At 39.9% G+C, this 18,058-nt stretch overlaps 1 protein-coding gene across 5 annotated transcripts in view; it reads left to right on the top strand.

Annotated features, from left to right (window-relative positions):
• The window catches only part of KAT6A (lysine acetyltransferase 6A), a 108,711-nt gene that overhangs the window by 56,395 nt on the left and 34,258 nt on the right, over nucleotides 1-18,058 (top strand). For 3 of the 5 annotated variants that reach the window (XM_086380434.1, XM_086380431.1, XM_086380436.1), the window contains exons 4-8: nucleotides 922-1,037; nucleotides 1,809-1,890; nucleotides 2,767-2,902; nucleotides 4,263-4,579; nucleotides 6,943-7,061. In XM_086380434.1, coding sequence (XP_086236560.1) covers nucleotides 922-1,037; nucleotides 1,809-1,890; nucleotides 2,767-2,902; nucleotides 4,263-4,579; nucleotides 6,943-7,061 — 770 coding nt within the window. The remainder of the gene's footprint in view (nucleotides 1-921; nucleotides 1,038-1,808; nucleotides 1,891-2,766; nucleotides 2,903-4,262; nucleotides 4,580-6,942; nucleotides 7,062-18,058) is intronic. The other 2 variants (XM_086380435.1, XM_086380432.1) reach the window with 1 other exon arrangement.

Genomic DNA, 18,058 nt, shown 5'->3' with positions numbered 1-18,058 from the left:
CAAGGGCTTTAGTTAGTTTAGAAAGGAAAAGTAGAACATGAAAATAGCTCTTCTGGGATGATGAGATTACAGGTGAGATTTTTTTACACTTCTACCATTTTCCTTGGATGTTAGTGATGTTTTGATGATAAATTTCTTATTTCTTAAAAAAGAAAATTTATTGATAGAAAAGAGAAAGATAATTTAACCAACCCTTTCTCTCACTGAAGAAAAGTAAACATAACCAATTTTTAGAGGAAATGGATAAATCTTTACGAGCAAATAGGCTATCCTGTTTTTGAGAATCAAACTGATTGTAACTCTTGAGAGAGGAAATATTTTTTTTTTTCCTGTTACTGTTAATTCTGATCACAGTAGAAATATTGCTTAGGTCTTAGTTTTATCTTGAGTGCCTTAAATCATGAGCACATAACTCACTTTTAATTGATGGGATTTAAAAAATTTATTTATTAGTTATAAACATAACACATTATTGTTTAAAAAATGAGAGCACAGAAGGGTATAAAGTAAAATGTAAAATCCTTTTCCTGAAAAATATTTATAGCTCTGTATCCTAGGATGTTACAGTTGTAAACAGTTTTTGTGTTTATTCTTCCAGGAATGGCCCAGGCGTATTATGTATTCATATACGTAGGACCACGCATACACACACAGTACTTTAATTAATGCAGCCTTAATATAAGTTTGGAATTTTTCAAGTTTTTTTTATAATCATATTAGGCGAGGGGTGATGTATGTAGCACGCATAAAACTGAACTGGAGTGCCAAGTCCTGATAAGACGAGTGTGGCAAGCTTCCAGGAGCTTCTTGTTTTCCTTGATGTTTTGATTTAAGATAATTGCCTTTTTTCTACAACATTTCTTTTATACAGTTGCAGAATGATTCTTGATTGTTTCATTTGCCATTTTCACCTTTTATTAGGTCATCCATCCTGTTTGAAGTTTTCCCCCGAACTAACGGTTAGAGTGAAGGCCTTACGGTGGCAGTGCATTGAGTGTAAAACGTGCAGTTCCTGTCGAGACCAAGGCAAAAATGCAGTGAGTAGTTTTGCCTTCCGTTGTGAGTATTTCATTTAGAAGTAGAGTGTACAACTGGCATTTTCTTCTGTGCGTGTTTGATTATTTTCAGTCTCTTGGTTCAGCAGAATTTAGAACAATGGCCTCTTAAAATTCACGTCATTAGTTTAGAATACTTGCTCAGTGATGATTGAGCGAGTATTGGATAATTCTTGAATAATTTCTAGGCAGTTTTCTACCCCACTCCCCAGTTTTTTTGGCCAAACTGTGCAGCTTATGGGATCTTAGTTCCCTGACAAGGATTGAACCTGGGTCCCCCAGCCGTAGAAGCGCAGAGTCCTCGCCCCTGGACTGCCAGGGAATTCCCAGATTTCTTGGTAGTTACTAAAGCACTTTAATTGTATGTTTGCAGAGAGACTAGCTACGTTAAAGAAATACTTGTGAAATTTGAGTCTTATGGCAGTATTCATTTAGGAATGATCAGTTATATTAATTGCAGTCATCGTCCTCTCTTTTATTAAAACAGACTAAAAACGTTATCTTTTATCTGGCTATTGGATACACATTTTTTTAGAAGTAATGAAGCTTTAGTTCCTTATTAAAGATGGATGAAGCAGAACTTTTTGCTAACTCAGGCTGTGCGTTTACTCAACTACTGCAGATTAAGGGAACTTTTATTATTAGGTCACTCATCTCCTTTGTGGAAAGGAGCCTCCTAGGTTTCATGAAGTCATGACCCTACCATGTTTCTGTTTCATGTGGTTGAGCAGAGCTGTTCTTTCTCTGCTTTAGGATAACATGCTCTTTTGTGATTCCTGTGACCGGGGTTTTCACATGGAATGTTGTGATCCGCCACTCACTCGGATGCCAAAAGGTAAGAGATACTTTCCGAAATCAAACTGGTGATAAGGGGCAGGTTAGTGAAAGCGCCTTTTAATCTACTTGGTTAAAGTGAAAGAATAGCTTGCGTCTTTCTCCTTTGTCTCGAGTGGAGAGCTGTCATCTAAGGATGGGGACAGTCCCTCCTGACGTTCCTATGTGGTGTGGCTTTAGTACTAGTTTCCTCTGTTTTCAGTGTTTAAGCGTCCACGAGGGTGAAGGTGTCCACTTACCAATTGTTGCCAGCCCTGTAGCTAGAGGGCAAAGTACTTGACTTATATAATACTTTGAAATATTTATTTCTTGAAGAAGTGAAATTCTGTTAGGTCATGTTGATTATATCACAACTCATAACCTTTGAGGGGCTTAAAGCTGTTAGAGCCTCTGGTTTATCGAAAACCTCACAAAGTTTTATAATTTGCAAGCAAACAAGTGCCCAAATGAGAAGAATACAGCTTAAAACTGTTATTTTATTCTTTTGACACTTGTTCCCTGAAAGGTATTTACTTGAGACATAGTTGCCTGTTGTTTGGACTTCCATATTATCATATGCTTATACTTCCTTCAAAAAAAAGTAGTCTTCTCTGCTTTGTCATATCATAAAGTCCATTTTCAACTCTGGTTTTTGTGATTTATAGATTTTTTAAGTAAAATGCTTGTGAGATACTTTATGTCTCTTTAACGAAGTGTTTCCTGCTGATGGAAAGGGACTCAGCCCTAGCTGTAGCCAACTTACTCCACTTCAGGATTTTACTTGAGCCCTCGTGCCACTGCTGACGTTACCTTTTGAAGAGTCGCGTTTGTATGTGCTGGAAGAACAGGTGTCCCTCTTCCTACCTCTTCCATTTACTTGAATTTTCTTTCTTTATAGGCATGTGGATATGTCAGATATGTCGACCTAGGAAAAAAGGAAGAAAGCTTCTACAGAAGAAGGCAGCACAGATAAAACGGCGCTATGCTAACCCAATAGGACGCCCAAAAAACAGGTTAAAGAAACAAAACACGGTGTAAGTTGTACTTGTGGCCAGGTGAGGGGGAAGAGACAGGGCCTTCTCCGTAGCGCAGGCTTCACTTGTTGGCGTTTGGAAAAGGAGATTGACTTTTATGTAATGATAATAATGGCTAATGCTTACTGAGCCCTTAACAGAGGGCCAAGGCACCCCCTGTTCTAAGTACTTTACATGTATTAAATCATTTAATTCTTTCCACAGCCCAGGGAAGTAGGAACTGTTGGTACTCTGATTTTTCAAAGGAGGAAGCTATAGCATAGAGCAGTAACTTGCATAGTTTATAGTAAGTGTTGAACTGAGATTAAAACCCCAGTAGGCTGGCACCAAAGTCTGGCTCTTAGCTGTTACCTTAAATTTTCTCTTTTACCTGAAAAACAAGGAAGAAAAAATTACATTTTTGAAGCATTTCAAAGATTCTTCTCTTAATGTTACCTCAGTAGTTTGTGTTATATGTACAAATTGCTGGATAGCTTCTCTTACTCTCATATTCTCTTATTCTCATATTCTCTTCTTCTCATAGCTAAGTCCCATTTCTATGTCCTAAAGTAAAATAATGTGAATTTTTCACCTATTAGCAGAAATCAGGAATATAATTAACTCTTATGGACTAGAAAACTGGGCTAGGTCTGGAGGAGGTGGGGCAAGATTCAGTAGCTAATTTTGTCTTTTTTTTTTTGAAGTATCTCTCCATTAATTCACCTTCGATGATATGTAAACTACCTTTAAGCCTGTCAACCTCTCCTAAAATTTACCCACCTTTTCTATACTTAAGACTATCTTGAAGGTGATATAACTGAAGTGAATGGGCATTAGCAGTTTGAAATACATAGAACCAGTACTGTAATTCATGCTTTTAAATCTTACATCAAGCTTTAATTTTCCTATAAAAAGATCTTTTGATTCCTGGCTTGCAGAGAGTAACCCATCCTTATGTTGAGAGGTAAGAGTCTAACTCTGAGTTGGTGCAGAGATCCTAGGAAGAGCCTTCATACCGGGAAGGGTCTTAGGTTTTCTGTGGTACAACTCTCATTGTGTAGATAAAGACACTGTTGTTTAGAGAGAATGTGATTTGTCCAAGATGTGCAGAAAGTAAGTGGCAAAGTTATGACTCACATATGCCGTCTGACTCCTGGCCTAGGATTCTTTTCATTATAAAATGCATAGGCTTCCCAGAAGTGGATGTTTCTAATAATATTACTTCTTAATCATATAATATTTATTAGAGTTTATGGAATATTCTTAACAATATGGAACTAAAAAATACAGTTGTAGATATTTACTGTATGTTATGTATTAAACAGAAACCTTATACAGATTTCTTTTTAATCGCTCCCCCTTTCCCTGTTTGATTCCTTAGGTCAAAAGGTCCCTTCAGCAAAGTTCGAACAGGCCCTGGAAGGGGTCGGAAACGTAAAATCACTCTCTCCAGCCAGTCAGCATCGTCATCAGAAGAAGGATACTTAGAGCAAATAGATGGCTTGGACTTCTGCAGAGATGGCAGTGTCCCCTTGAAGTTCAATAAGAAAACCAAAGGGCTCATCGACGGCCTTACCAAATTCTTTACCCCTTCTCCCGATGGGCGTAAGCCTCGGGGGGAAGTGGTAGACTATTCTGAGCAATACAGAGCTAGGAAAAAGGGCAGCAGAAAGCCAAGCACTTCAGATTGGCCCACAGGTAAGGTCTGCTCTGCTGGAGACAAAAGTATGCCAGAGGCTGTTATTTGGAATAGCACTACTTATCTGGAGTAGATTTATATTTGACTTATTAAAAATCGGTCTTGGAATATGAGAATATGCTCAAGGTCGTGGATTTAGGTGAGACTCAGGTGATAACAAGGCAGGAATTTAGAACCTAGAGATGAAGCTGGAGAATGGACAAGTAGGAGTTTTAGAGAAAAGAAGATGCTTTTTTTTGGTGGAAGCACAAAGAATCTGCCTACAGAAATGTGGGTTATAACCTTGACTCAGGCATAACTTTATATTTCATAAATGACAAAATAAATCGTGATGAACTTTGTAATGCTTGTTTTTATTCCTGGAAGGAATCTGCAAAGAGTGTGGGTAAATAGACTGCTGTTAATCCGAGCATACGTGAAAGACCAAGTTATTTGGAAATACGATGAGGTCATTGGTTTTTTTACTTCAGATCTTGGCAGATACAGTTGTAATTTTTCATGGATCATACTTAGAGAGCCACAGCTTCAGACTGTTTGCCTACGTTTCAGGCTAAGTTCTCTCGTTTTCAAATTGGATAAGATCTGTGAAGAAGAGTTAAAAGTATAGCAGATAATTCAGGTCAGAGGAGACAGTGCTGATAAGCTGGTCTCATCGCTGTGGAGCTGACAGCACCTGATCGTGTGAAGGAAGTAGGAAGGGCTCTGGGCAAAGTCAAAGAGTGAGAGTGGACTGTCAGGTCATGGGCTGTTACGTGCCGGGGTGGTGCCTCATGGGCTGCAGGGGGCCGTCTGAACTGTGATCCCTTCCCCCTGACTGTCCCACCGGGAATTGTACTCCCCACTCCATGTCATTCCTCCTTCTATAAAGGATGGACCAGGCCACTGCAGGAGGGAAAGATCCTCATCCTTGTCCGACCCGCCCCCCTTTTATGCTGTATTGATTGACTTTTCACCTGAGTGGCAATCAGCTAATTACAGTTTAGGCTTTCACTTTTCATGTCTTTATCAGCCATGTAGACTGAAGATAAGGCCCACTCTGAGTACATTTATCTGAGAAAACATGCAGGCCGTTCAGGTTGGACTTAGGAAAGAATCTCATAAAGCAGAGGGTGATAAAAGGCATTTCTGAATTAACCATTTCACTAGAGGTAGATTATTAGAAGAATCTACTGGAAAGTGTTAGAAATTTTCTATCAGAGCAAATGTATCAAGTGTGTGGAGAACCACTGCAGGGTTTCAGGCATGGCTTTGGCTTGAACGGGCTCTGTCATTTTGTCCCTGAGCTGTAGTTCCGGAGGCAGCCTGCACCATCTGGTAGAGCGCAGGGAGGGCTGTACCCGATCTGGGCCTGCGTCCAGCTGTGGCACGCGCTAGGGGGCAGTGAAGGCTCAGAGTATCTTCAGATCAGACATGTGTATTTCAGTTTAGGAATATGGTGGAGAGTGAGCCCCTGTCCTGTTCCTTCTTCCGCGAAATGAGTAACTGTGCATACAGTTGATTTTTGAAAAGAACTGTCCCTAACGGGTCTCTTCAGCCACACACATTCAGAGAAGCTGCAGGACCACACTGATGTCATTTTCAAGTGCAAAGGCTAATGCTCTTCTCCCCCAGTACTCCTCTCGCTCATTTCTGTACCCATTTGAGGAAGGTGCGTCATTTAGTGAATGCTTATTTTAATTTCTCGTACTTTCCCAGAGGGTTACTGCCTGTGATCCTCAGGCTTTGGAGTTTGTGCTTTAAACGGGCACCCAGAATGGGAGGGGAGTTGGGGAGTTGGCACTGGGCATCAGTTAACCACTTGAAATTGACTGTTTGTTGAGATAAGAATGGGTTGGCCTTATGAAGACTGTGGAATCATTGACAATTTTAAGAGGAGCAAACTTTTCTTGTTTTGCTCTGAAGTGATGAAAATTATGTCTTGCTATAACATAAACTTCTTCCATGCTACCAAAGAATGAAAAAGCAACATTTGTGTGTTGACATGTGTTAAAAGTTTTATATTCTTGTTATTTCAGAACAGACTGCATATTCCTTAGACCTTTTTCCTGTTGTACTTTATATATATATATATATATATATATATATATATGTATGTATATGCTGAAATACAAACTTGTTTAATGAAGTTTAAATTTAGTTATGTAATATTTTTAAAAAGCTTTTAAGTCAATTCAGGGTTTTCATTATAAGGCAGATATAATATGTACATATCCTTTATTGACTAGTATCTTTCTGGAAGTCAGCTTAGTGTTGTCCTTTTCTCTTTTATATAAATAATATTAAGACTTTTGAAATTTGTTCTAGTTTGTGTGCTGAACTCATGGTAGCATGAATAACATGTAAGCCCTTTCTTAACATGCAGACAATCAGGATGGCTGGGATGGCAAACAGGAAAGCGAGGACCGGCTTTTTGGGAGTCAGGAAATCATGACTGAGAAGGATATGGAATTGTTTCGTGACATCCAAGAACAAGCCCTGCAGGTAAAGTTGAATATTCACCTTGGACAATCAGTTTGTTCGGGGGTAAGAAGCAGAGGATTAATTATATTGTGCGTAAAGCAGTAGTAGTTTATTCATCCATCTGGTCTGGTGTGGTTTGTGCGTGTACATTGTCTGCTGATTAAGGTGTTCTTTCCAAACCCATGGTAATTGGTTTGGTTTTGCAGATAAACACATTGCTTTAACTACCAGTATCAAATGAGCTTGGTTTATTTTCTGTCTTATATGAAGAAGAGTTTAGGATTTGACTGGCACACAACTAAAAACCAAACCTCTCTCAGGTGATGAAACACATATTCGTTAACTCAGGAAATATTTATTAAATGCTTGTGCCTTAATGCTTTGTTGACACATAGCAAGATATAAACGTGCAGACACAGCGCCTGCTTATGTGCCAGCTGCTGGAGATGCCAGAGTAAATGACAGGATTCCTTCTCCAGCCAGGAGAGACTTGTGAATAGATAATTTCCTTAATGTGGAAGTTTAATTATAGAATACATGAAGTGTGGGGAGTCAGAGAGGATTCATTGAGGGGAAATACCACTTGAGCTGGTCTTAGAAATGTAAAGGATTTGATCAGGATGACAAGGAATGTGGTCTCAATAATTAGGAAAAACGGGAGTGCAAAGACTTGGAAGTATTCTTTGAAACGCAGAGAACAATGGTGTAGATAATGACAGGAGAAAAGATAGGAAGAGTGCGGTGTGGATCCTGAAGACTCTTAGATTTTGTTTATCTTTTGTCTTGCTCCTTTGCCACCAACCCACTGTGTAAGCCAAGTTGAGTTCTGTCTCTTATCTTGAAATTAAGAATTTATAAGGCCACTGCTGGGGATTCCTGTTGTGTCGGTGAAACTCTTTGGATTCAGAGACCCACTAGTGAACAGATTATGTTTTTTTTTTTAATTGGAGGATAATCGCTTTACAGCATTGTGTCACTTTCTGCCATACAGCACAGTGCGTCAGCCATGTGTGTGCAGATGCCCCTCGTTGCTGAGCGTGAGCCTCCCTCCCACCCCATCGCCCCCCACCCGAGGTCATTGCCGAGCTGGCCTCCCTGTGTTGTCCCTCCCACCCCATCCCCCCGCCGAGGCCATTGCCGAGCTGGCCTCCCTGTGTTGTCCCGCAGCTGCGTCTCGGCAGCTGTTCATTTTGCACATGGTAGTGTGTATGTCGGTGCTCCTCTGTCCGTCTGTCCTGCCCTCTCTTTCCCCCACCATGTCTGCAAGTCTGCTCTCTACGTCTGCGCCTCCATTCCTATGCATTTTTGAAAAATAAAAACAGCAGTATGAATATTCAGGAAACATTTACTCAACATTTCACCATCTTAGGACTTAACCAGGTTTGGCTTTGAGTCGGGCGATCTGGGTTCAAGCCTTGGTTTTTTACTGCCTTATACTTCAGACAACTTGCTTATCCTCTAAAGGCATGTTCTTTTCCTGACAATAAGTAAAAAAAAAAAAAAAAAGTATTAGAGGTACTCTAGTAGGAGTTTACATGGTGTTTAGTGGGAATTCAAAGGAGAGAGTAGTTTCTTCACTTTTTAAAAAAAATTTTTTTTCTTTTTAATTTATTTTTTTATTGAAGGGTAATTGCTTTACAGAATTTTGTTGTTTTCTGTCAAACCTCAACATGAATCAGCTGTATGTGTACCTATATCCCCTCCCTTTTGAACCTCCCTCCCATCTCCCACCCCGTCCCACCCCTCTAGGTTGATAGAGAGCCTCTGTTTGAGTTTCCTGAGTCACACAGAAAATTCCCATTGGCTATTTAACATGTGGTAATGTAAGTTTCATGTTACTCTCTCCATACATCTCACCCTGTCCTCCCCTCTCCCCGTGTCCATAAGACTATTCTCCATGTCTATTTCTCCATTGCTGCCCTGTAAATAGATTCTTCAGTACTGTTATTCTAGATTCTGTATATATGTATTAGAATACAATATTTATCTTTCTCTTTCTGACTCACTTCACTCTGTATAATAGGTTCTAGGTTCATCCACCTCGTCAGAACTGTGACTCATATGTGTTCCTTTTTTATGACTGAGTAAGACTGCATTGTGTATATGTACCACAACTTCTTTATCCATTCATCTGTCGATGGACATTTAGGTTGCTTCCATGTTCTAGCTATTGTAAATAGTGCTTCAGTGAAAAATGAACATGTGTCTTTTTCAGTTTTGGTTTCCTCAGGGCATATGCCTAGGAGTGGGATTGCTGGGTCATACGCTGCTTCTGTTCCTAGTTTTTAAGGAATCTGCATACCACCTTCCATAGTGGCTGTATCAGTTCACGTTCCCACCAGCAGTGGAACAGCGCTCCCTTCTCCACGCCCTCTCCAGCGTTTACTGTCGGTAGACATTTTGATGAGGGCCATTCTGACTGGTGTGAGGTGATATCTCATTGTAGTTTTGATTTGCATTTCTCTAATAATGAGTGATGTTGAGCATCTTTTCATATGTTTGTTAGCCATCTGTATGTCTTCTTTGGAGGAATGTCTGTTTAGGTCTTTCCCCCACTTTTTGACTGGGTTATTTATTTTTCTGGCATTGAGTTGTATGAGCTGCTTGTATATTTTGGAAACTAATGCTTTGTCAGTTTTTTCATTTGCTATTATTATCTCCCATTCTGAGCGTTGTCTTTTCACCTTGCTTATAGTTTCCTTTGCTTTGCAAAGCCTGTAAGTTTAATCAGATCTCGCTTGCCCACACTGTTTACTTTTGTTTTTATTTCTGTTACTCTAGGTGGTGGGTCGTAGAGGATCTTGCTTTATGTCATTGAGTGTTCTGCCTATGTTTTCCTCTAAGAGTTTTATAGTTTCTGATCTTAGAGTTAAGTCTTTAATCTGTTTTGAGTTGATCTTTGTGTAGGTGTTAGGAAGTGTTCTAATTTCATTCTTTTACATGTAGCTGTCCAGTTTTCCCAGCACCATTTATTGAAGAGGCTGTCTTTGCCCCATTGTATATTCCTGCCTCCTTTGTCCTGAGAAGGCAATGGCACCCCACTCCAGTACTCTTGCCTGGAGAATCCCATGGATGGAGGAGACTGGAAGGCTGCAGTCCATGGGGTCACTGAGGGTCGGACACGACTGAGTGACTTCAGTTTCACTTTTCACTTTCACGCATTGGAGAAGGAAATGGCAACCCACTCCAGTGTTCTTGCCTGGAGAGTCCCAGGGACGGGGGAGCCTGTTGGGCTGCCGTCTGTGGGGTTGCACAGAGTCAGACACGACTGAAGTGACTTAGCAGCAGCCTCCTTTGTCATAAATAAGGTACCCATAGGTGCATGGGTTAATTTCTGGGCTTTCTATCTTGTTCTATTGGTCTGTATTTCTGTTTTTGTGCCAGTATCATACTGTCTTGATGACTGTAGCTTTGTAGTATTATCTGAAGTCAGGAAGGTTGACTCCACCAGCTTCATTCTTCTTTCTCAAGACTACTTTGGCTATTCGGGGTCTTGTGTGTTTCCATATGAATTGTGAAATTTTTTGTTCTAGTTCTGTGAAAAATGCCATTGGTAATTTGATAGGGATTGCACTGAATCTGTAGATTGTGTTTGGTAGTATAGTCATTTTCACAATATCGATTCTTCCTACCCAGGAACATGGGTATCTGTTCTATCTATCTGGACTATCTCTCCATCTGTTTATGTCATCTTTGATTTCGTTCATTAGTGTCTTATAATTTTCTGTGTACAGTTCTTTTGTCTCCTTAGGTAAGTTTCAGTTCAGTTCAGTTGCTCAGTCGTGTCCAATTCTTTGTGACCCCATGAATCGCAGCACTCCAGGCCTCCCTGTCCATCACCAACTCCTGGAGTTTACCCAAACTCATGTCCATCGAGTCAGTGATGCCATCCAGCCATCTCATCCTCTGTTGTCCCCTTGTCCTCCTGCCCCCAATCCCTCCCAGCATCAGGGTCTTTTCCAATGAGTCAACTCTTCGCGTGAGGTAAGTTTACTCCTAGATATTTAATTTTAATTCTTTTTGTTGCAGTGGTGAATGGGATTGATTCCTTAATTTCTCTTTCTGATTTTTCATTGTTAATATATAGAAATGCAAGCGATTTCTGCGTATTGATTTTGTATCCTGCAACTTTGCTAAATTCACTGATTAGCTCTAGCAATTTTCTGATACTGTCTTTAGGATTTTCTATGTACAGTAACATGTCGTCTGCAGACAGTGAGAGCTTTACTTGTTTTCCAATCTGGATTCCTTTTATTTCTTTTTCTTCTCTGATTGCTGTAACTAAGACTTCCAGAGCTATGTTGAATAATAGTGGTGAAAGTGGACACTGTTGTCTTGTTCTTGATTTTATGGGGAATGCTTTCCATTTTTCACCATTGAGAATAACGTTTGCTTTAGGCTTATCGTATATGGCCTTTACTATGTTGAGGTAGGTTCCTTCTGTGCCCATTTTTTGAAGAGTTTTAATCATAAATGGGTGTTGAATTTTGTCAAAGCTTTTTCTGCATCTATTGAGATTATCATATGGTTTTATCACATGGTTTTTATCTTTAAGTTTGTTAATATGGTGTATCACATTGATTGATTTGCATATATTGAAGAATCTTTGTATTCCTGGAGTAAACCCAACTCGATCATAGTGTATGAGATTTCTGATGTGTTGCTGAATTCTGTTTGTTAAAATTGTGTTGAGGACTTTTGCATCTATGTTCATCAATGATACTGGCCTGTAGTTTTCTTTTTCTGTGTTGTCTTTGTCTGGTTTTGGTATCAGGGTGATGGTGGCCTTGTAGAATGAGTTCGGAAGTGTTCCTTCCTCTGCAATTTTTTGAAAGAGTTTTAGAGGGATAGGCATTAGCTCTTCTCTAAATGTTTGATAGAATGCTCCTGTGAAGCCATCTGGTCCCGGGCTTTTGATTTTGGGGAGATTTTTAATCACAGCTTCAGTTTCAGTGCTTGTAATTGGGTTGTTCATAATTTCTATTTCTTCCTGGTTCAGTCTTGGAAGATTGAACTTTTCTAAGAATCTGTCCATTTCTTCTAGGTTATCCATTTTATTGCCATATAGTTGTTCATAATAGTCTCTTATAATCCTTTGTATTTCTGCATTGTCTGTTGTAACTTCTCCTTTTTCATTTCTAATTTTGTTGATTTGATTCTTTTCTCTTTTTTTCTTGATGAGTCTGGCTAAAGGTTTGTCAATTTTGTTTATCTTCTCAGAGAACTTTTAGTTTTATTAATCTTTACTCTTGTTATGGAGAAGGTGATGGCACCCCACTCCAGTACTCTTGCCTGGAAAATCCCATGAATGGAGGAGCCTGGAAGGCTGCAGTGCATGGGGTCACTGAGGGTTGGACATGACTGAGCGACTTCCCTTTCACTTTTCACTTTCATGCATTGGAGAAGGAAATGGCAGCCCACTCCAGTGTTCTTGCCTGGAGAGTCCCAGGGACGGGGAGCCTGGCGGGCGGCCGTCTGTGGGGTCGCACAGAGTCGGACACGACTGAAGCGACTTAGCAGCAGCAGCAGTGTGTATATGTGGAGAAGGCAATGGTAACCCACTCCAGTGTTCTTGCCTGGAGAGTCCCAGGGACGGGGGAGCCTGGTGGGCGGCCGTCTGTGGGGTCGCACAGAGTCGGACACGACTGAAGCGACTTGGCAGCAGCACTCTTGTTTATTTCATTTCTTGTCTGTTTATTTCTGCTCTGATCTTTATGATTTCTTTCCTTCTACTAATTTTTTTTTGTTTTTGTTGTTGTTCTTTTTCCAGTGTAGGTGTAAACTTAGGTTGTCTATTCAATGTTTTTCTTGTTTCTTGAGGTAGGATTGTATTGCTGTAAACTTCCGTTAGAACTGCTTTTGCTGCATCCCATAGGTTTTGAGTTGTCATGTTTTCATTGTTACTTGTTTCTAGAAATTCTTTGATTTCCCTTTGGATTTCTTCAGTAACCTGTTAGTTATTTAGAATGTGTTGTTTAATCTCCATGTGTTTGTGTTTCTTACAGTTTTTTTTTTTTTTCTTGAAATTGATATCTAGTCTCATAGCATTGTGGTTGGAGAAGATGCTTGATATGATTCAATTTTCTTAAATTTACTGAGGTTTGATTTGTGGCCCAAGATGTGGTCTATCCTGGAGAGTGTTCCATGTGCACTTGAGAAGAAGGTTATTCTTCTGCATTTGGATGGAATGCCCAGAAGATATCAATGAAATCCATCTCATCTTATGTATCATTTAAGATTATGTTTCCTTATTAATTTTCTCTTTTGATCTGTCCATTGGTGTTAGTGGGCTGTTAAAGTCTCCTGCTATTATTATGTTACTGTCAATTTTTCCTTTTATGTGTTCGTGTTTGTCTTATGTATTGAGATGCTCCTATGTTGGGTGCATAGATATTTACAATTATTATGTCTTCCTCTTGGATTGATCCCTTGATCATTATGTAGTGTCCTTCCTTGTCTCTTGTAATCTTTATTTTAAGGTCTATTTTTTCTGATAGGAGGATTGCTACTCCAGCTTTCTTTTGCTTCCCATTTGCATGGAATGTATTTTTCCATCCTCTAACTTTCATTCTGTATGTGTCTTGAGGTCTGAAGTGGGTTTCTTGAAGACAGCATATATATGGGTCTTGTTTTTGTATCCATTGAGCCAGTCTGTGCCTTTTGCTTGGAGCATTTAATCCATTTACATTTAAAGTAGTTATTGATATGTCTGTTCCTATTGCCATTTTCTTAATTGTTTGGGGTTGATTTTGTAGATCTTTTTTCTTCTCATATTTCCTGACTGTGTATTGTTGTAAGGTTTGTTTGGTGGTACTGAATTCTCTTAACTTTTGCTTGTCTGAAAAGCTTTTTATTTCTCCATCAATTTTGAATGAGATCTTTGCAGGTACAGTAATCTTGGTTGTACTTTCAGTACTTGCTGGGTTGAGTAATCTTTCGGTACTTTAAATATATCCTGCCATTCCCTACTGGCCTGCAGAGTTTCTGCTGAAAGATCAGCCGTTAAGTGTATGGGGTTTCCCTCGTATGTTACTTGTTGCTTCTCCCTTGCTGCTTTTAGTATTTTTTCTTTGTGTTTAGTCTTTGTTAGTTTGATTACTATGTGTCTTGCCATGTTTCTCCGTGGGTTTATCCTGTATGGTATTCTGTGCCTCTTAGACTTGATTGACTATTTCTTTTTCCATATTGGGAAAATTTTCAACTATAATCTCTTCAAAAATTTTGTCATACTCTTTCTTTTTCTCTTCTTTTTCTGAGATCCCTAAAATTCAAATGTTTGTGCATTTGATATTGTCCCAGGGGTCTCTGAGACTGTCCTCAGTTCTTTTCATTCTTTTTACTTTATTCTGCTCTTCAGAAGTTATTTCCACCATTTTATCTTTCAGCCCACTGATTTGTTTTTCTGCTTCAGATATTCTGCTGTGATTCCTTCTAGAGTATTTTTAATTTCAGTAATTGTGTTGTTTGTCTCTGTATGTTTATTCTTTAATTCTTATAGGTCTTTGTTAATTGATTGTTGCATTTTCTCCATTTTGCTTTCAAGGTTTTTGATCATCTTTACTATCATTATTCTGAATTCTTTTTCAGGTAGTTTGCCTATTTCCTCTTCATTTATTTGGACTTCTGTGTTTCTAGTTTGTTCCTTCATTTGTGTGTTATTTCTCTGCCTTTTCATTATTTTTTTTTTAACATACTGTGTTTGAGGGCTCCTTTTCCCAGGCTTCAAGGTTGACTTCTTTCTTCCTTCTGGTTTCTGGGCTCCTAAGGTTGGTCCAGTGGTTTGTGTGAGCTTCGTATAGGGTGAGATTTGTGCTGAGTTTTTGTTGGTTCGTTTTTCCTCTGACGGGCAAGGCTACGTGAGGTGGTGATCCTGTCTGCTGATTACTGGGTTTGTACTTTTGTTTGTTTGTTGTTTAGCTGCGGTGTCCTTCGCAGGGTGCTGCTGGTGGTTGGCTGACGCCGGCTCTCGTATGCAGGTGGCTTCCTTTGTGTGAGTTCTCACTATCCTCTCCCTGGGGTTAGTTCTCTGGTAGTCTAGGGTTTTGGCGTCAGTGCTCCCACTCCAAAGGCCCAGGGCTTGATCTCAAGTTTTGCGTGGTTCTCTGTCTTCGTTTCCTCTGGTCGGGTCCTCCTGTTGGCTCTCAGCTGGTGTCTTGTGTGCACTTCTGTGTCTGAAGGTGTGTTCCTGACGTATCCGTGGAGAGAGATGTCCTCCACGTCCACATGCTCCTCCACCATCTTGTTCGGTCAGGTTATCGTTTCTTCACTTTTTAAGAACCTTTTTTCCTGAATTAAGTTGCAGATGTATACTAATGCTTTTTACTCCTATTTACTTGTGTGTATTTCCTAAAAGCAAGGAAATTCTTATAGGTGACCACAGTGCAGTCCAGATCAGGAGTTTACACCCATGAAACATGTTATCTAATCTGGAGACTTTATTCAGATTTCACCAGTTGTACTGCTAATTTTCTTTATAGCAAAAGGAAAGGAAGCCTTGTCCTGGTCAACTAGCCAACTGAGGATTGTGTGTTTTGTTTACTCATAATGTCTCCTATTCTCCTTTACCCTGGAACAGTTTCTCAGTCTTTTTCATGCCCTTGACATTTCTAATGAGTGCAGGTCGTTTATTTTGTAGAACATCCACGGTGGTGACGTGTCCTTTGATCACTTGGTTACAGTGATATCATGCCATGTTTCTTATCTGTGAACTCATTTGCCCTCTGTAATTAAGTAATTTTGGGGTATATACTTTGTTTAAATATGTGCTGTTTCTCATCAGATTTTATCCACTAGACTTTGTTGGTTGCTTTAGATGGAATTAGATGATTTTCTAATTCCATCATATGTTTTTTAATTGGCATACTAATATAAAGAAGAGCTTTTCCTTTTTTCTATCTATCCATCTTTCCATCCATCTGTCTGTCTATGACTTATAGATTCTTATTTTATGAGTTATCTTATCATTTGTTGTTACTGGTATTTATTTAGATGCTCAGGTTGTTCCAGATTTGGGCAGGGAGAGCTTCTTTTTGTGTGTGTGTGTGTGTGTTACTTTGTCCAATTTATTCATTTGGTGATTTTTAAAGTTGAGGTATAATTGACCTCAATTTTATATAACTGTAAAAAAGTTTCAAGTGTACAATGAAATGATTCAATATTTGTATAGCCCATATTCATATCTGCTTTTTAGCCACAGCAATATATCCTAGGCTCCTGTTGTTCACACTGTAGATTCAGCCATTTCTCTGAGAATCCCTGGTTCCTTTTAGTGGAGAATGGGCATCAGCAGTAGTTCTGTTCTTTTACTTTCTCAGGCCCAAAGAAGTGTCATCCTTGATTTTTTCTGCATACCCTGTACATGTTCAGTTCATCAGCACATCCTATTGGTCCTACCTCCAGAATGTCTCCAAAATATGACTGCTGCTTTCCCCACCCACCTTCTTAGCCTGAGCTGCCCTCCTTTCCTCTTGGGCTGCTGTGATGTCTCCATACTCATGTGCTTGCTTCCACTCCTGCTGCTCACCCGTGTGTCTGAGCTGTATTCTTTACACAGGGGCTAGAATAAATGTTTTCAGACTTTCCACTCTGCTCAGAAAGCCTGTAGGGTCATTCAGTCCTGCTGAGACTATTTAAAGAGACCCACTGTGGCCGTGTTCCTGCCTTCCTCTTGCACATTGTCCTCCCATTCTGGCCCTTGTTGACACGTCACCAGCCACCGGCCTCCTCTGTCTTCCTCAGGTGCACCAGGCGCACTTGGCCTCGGAGCCTTTGCACTTCCTGCTCCCGGTCTGCGTGGCCCTTCCTCTGGTCCAGAGAGCGAGTCTGCTCACTGCTCACTCTGTTTAGGCCTCTGCTTCTGTCTTCTGGGTCACTCTTTGTCTCCCTACCTGCTTGCTTGTCCTACAAGGTGCTCAGCACTTACTTCTAAATGGAAACATTCATTTCTGGAATGCCAGTGCCTTGACATCAGGCGCTTTCTTTTTGGTCACTGCTTTATACTGAGTATTTGGAATATAGTAAAGGCTCAGTAAATATTTGTCTACTGAGTGGATATTTAAATAAAGTTTTCTGTTGGGTGAAATGAGTCAGAAGTTATAATAATAGGTGTGAAGAGAAGAGATGTGAAGAGAAAGATGACTAGGGAAAGTTAAAAGGGGTGCTGAGCCTTGCTGAGGCCTAGTGGAGACAGTAGGTTTCTTCCAGTGTTTTATTAAACTTGGGATTATCCGTGTACGAATCTGGCACCAAGGAAATAGGCAGCTAGACTTGTGCACCCTAACCTGTGCTGATTCTCGTAAGCACACTCTGGAAATAGTGCACTGACGTTATGATATTTCTCCATGAAGTCCATTCATTTAGAATTCACGTGCCTGGCCTGGAGCTAGAGCTATAGGGTAGAGGGACAGTCATAGACTCTGCCTTCATGAAACGTTCAGTCTCATGAGTGCAACAGATAGTAAACAATTGTACAAGTAAGTCTCTTGTTACAAGCTTATAAGTAGTGGGAAGAAAGTAAGAATGTGGTGAGAAGGCATAGTAGACACTTCCTGTACCAGTCTCTGGTATTCCTAGGCAGTGATAATTCACACAGGGACTTAAAAGATGAGTAGAAAGTCAGCAAAGCAAAGAGCTACTGAGGAGAATGTTCCAGACATAGGGGGCTGCCTGTACACGTCTGGAGGCATAAAAGAACTTGGTACATTTGAGGAAATGAAAGAAGGCCAGGACAACCAGAGTACAATGAATAAAAGCCACAAAAGATGAAGTTGGAGAGAGAAAATGAGGACATAAGTTAGGATTGGAGTTTTTATTGCAATTGTAGTGGGAAGGTGTTGAATGATTTAAAAAGATTGTTTTTCCATTGTGTTTTATTGTAGGATATTGACTGTAGTTCCCTTATCCTTGCTGTTCATCTCTTTTGTATACAGCAGCATATATCTGTCCCTTACCCCTTTGGTAACCATTAGTTTGTTTTCTATGTTTGTGTCTTATTTCTGGTTTTTAAATAAATCTGTGTC

The sequence above is a fragment of the Bos grunniens genome, chromosome 27 (assembly GCF_055505025.1).
Source record: "Bos grunniens cultivar Pamir isolate PY7600 chromosome 27, Bosgru_T2T1.0, whole genome shotgun sequence".
Taxonomy (NCBI): domain Eukaryota; kingdom Metazoa; phylum Chordata; class Mammalia; order Artiodactyla; family Bovidae; genus Bos; species Bos grunniens.
The sequence above is the reverse complement of the archived record's forward strand: the minus strand, read 5'-3'. Positions and strand labels throughout refer to the sequence as shown.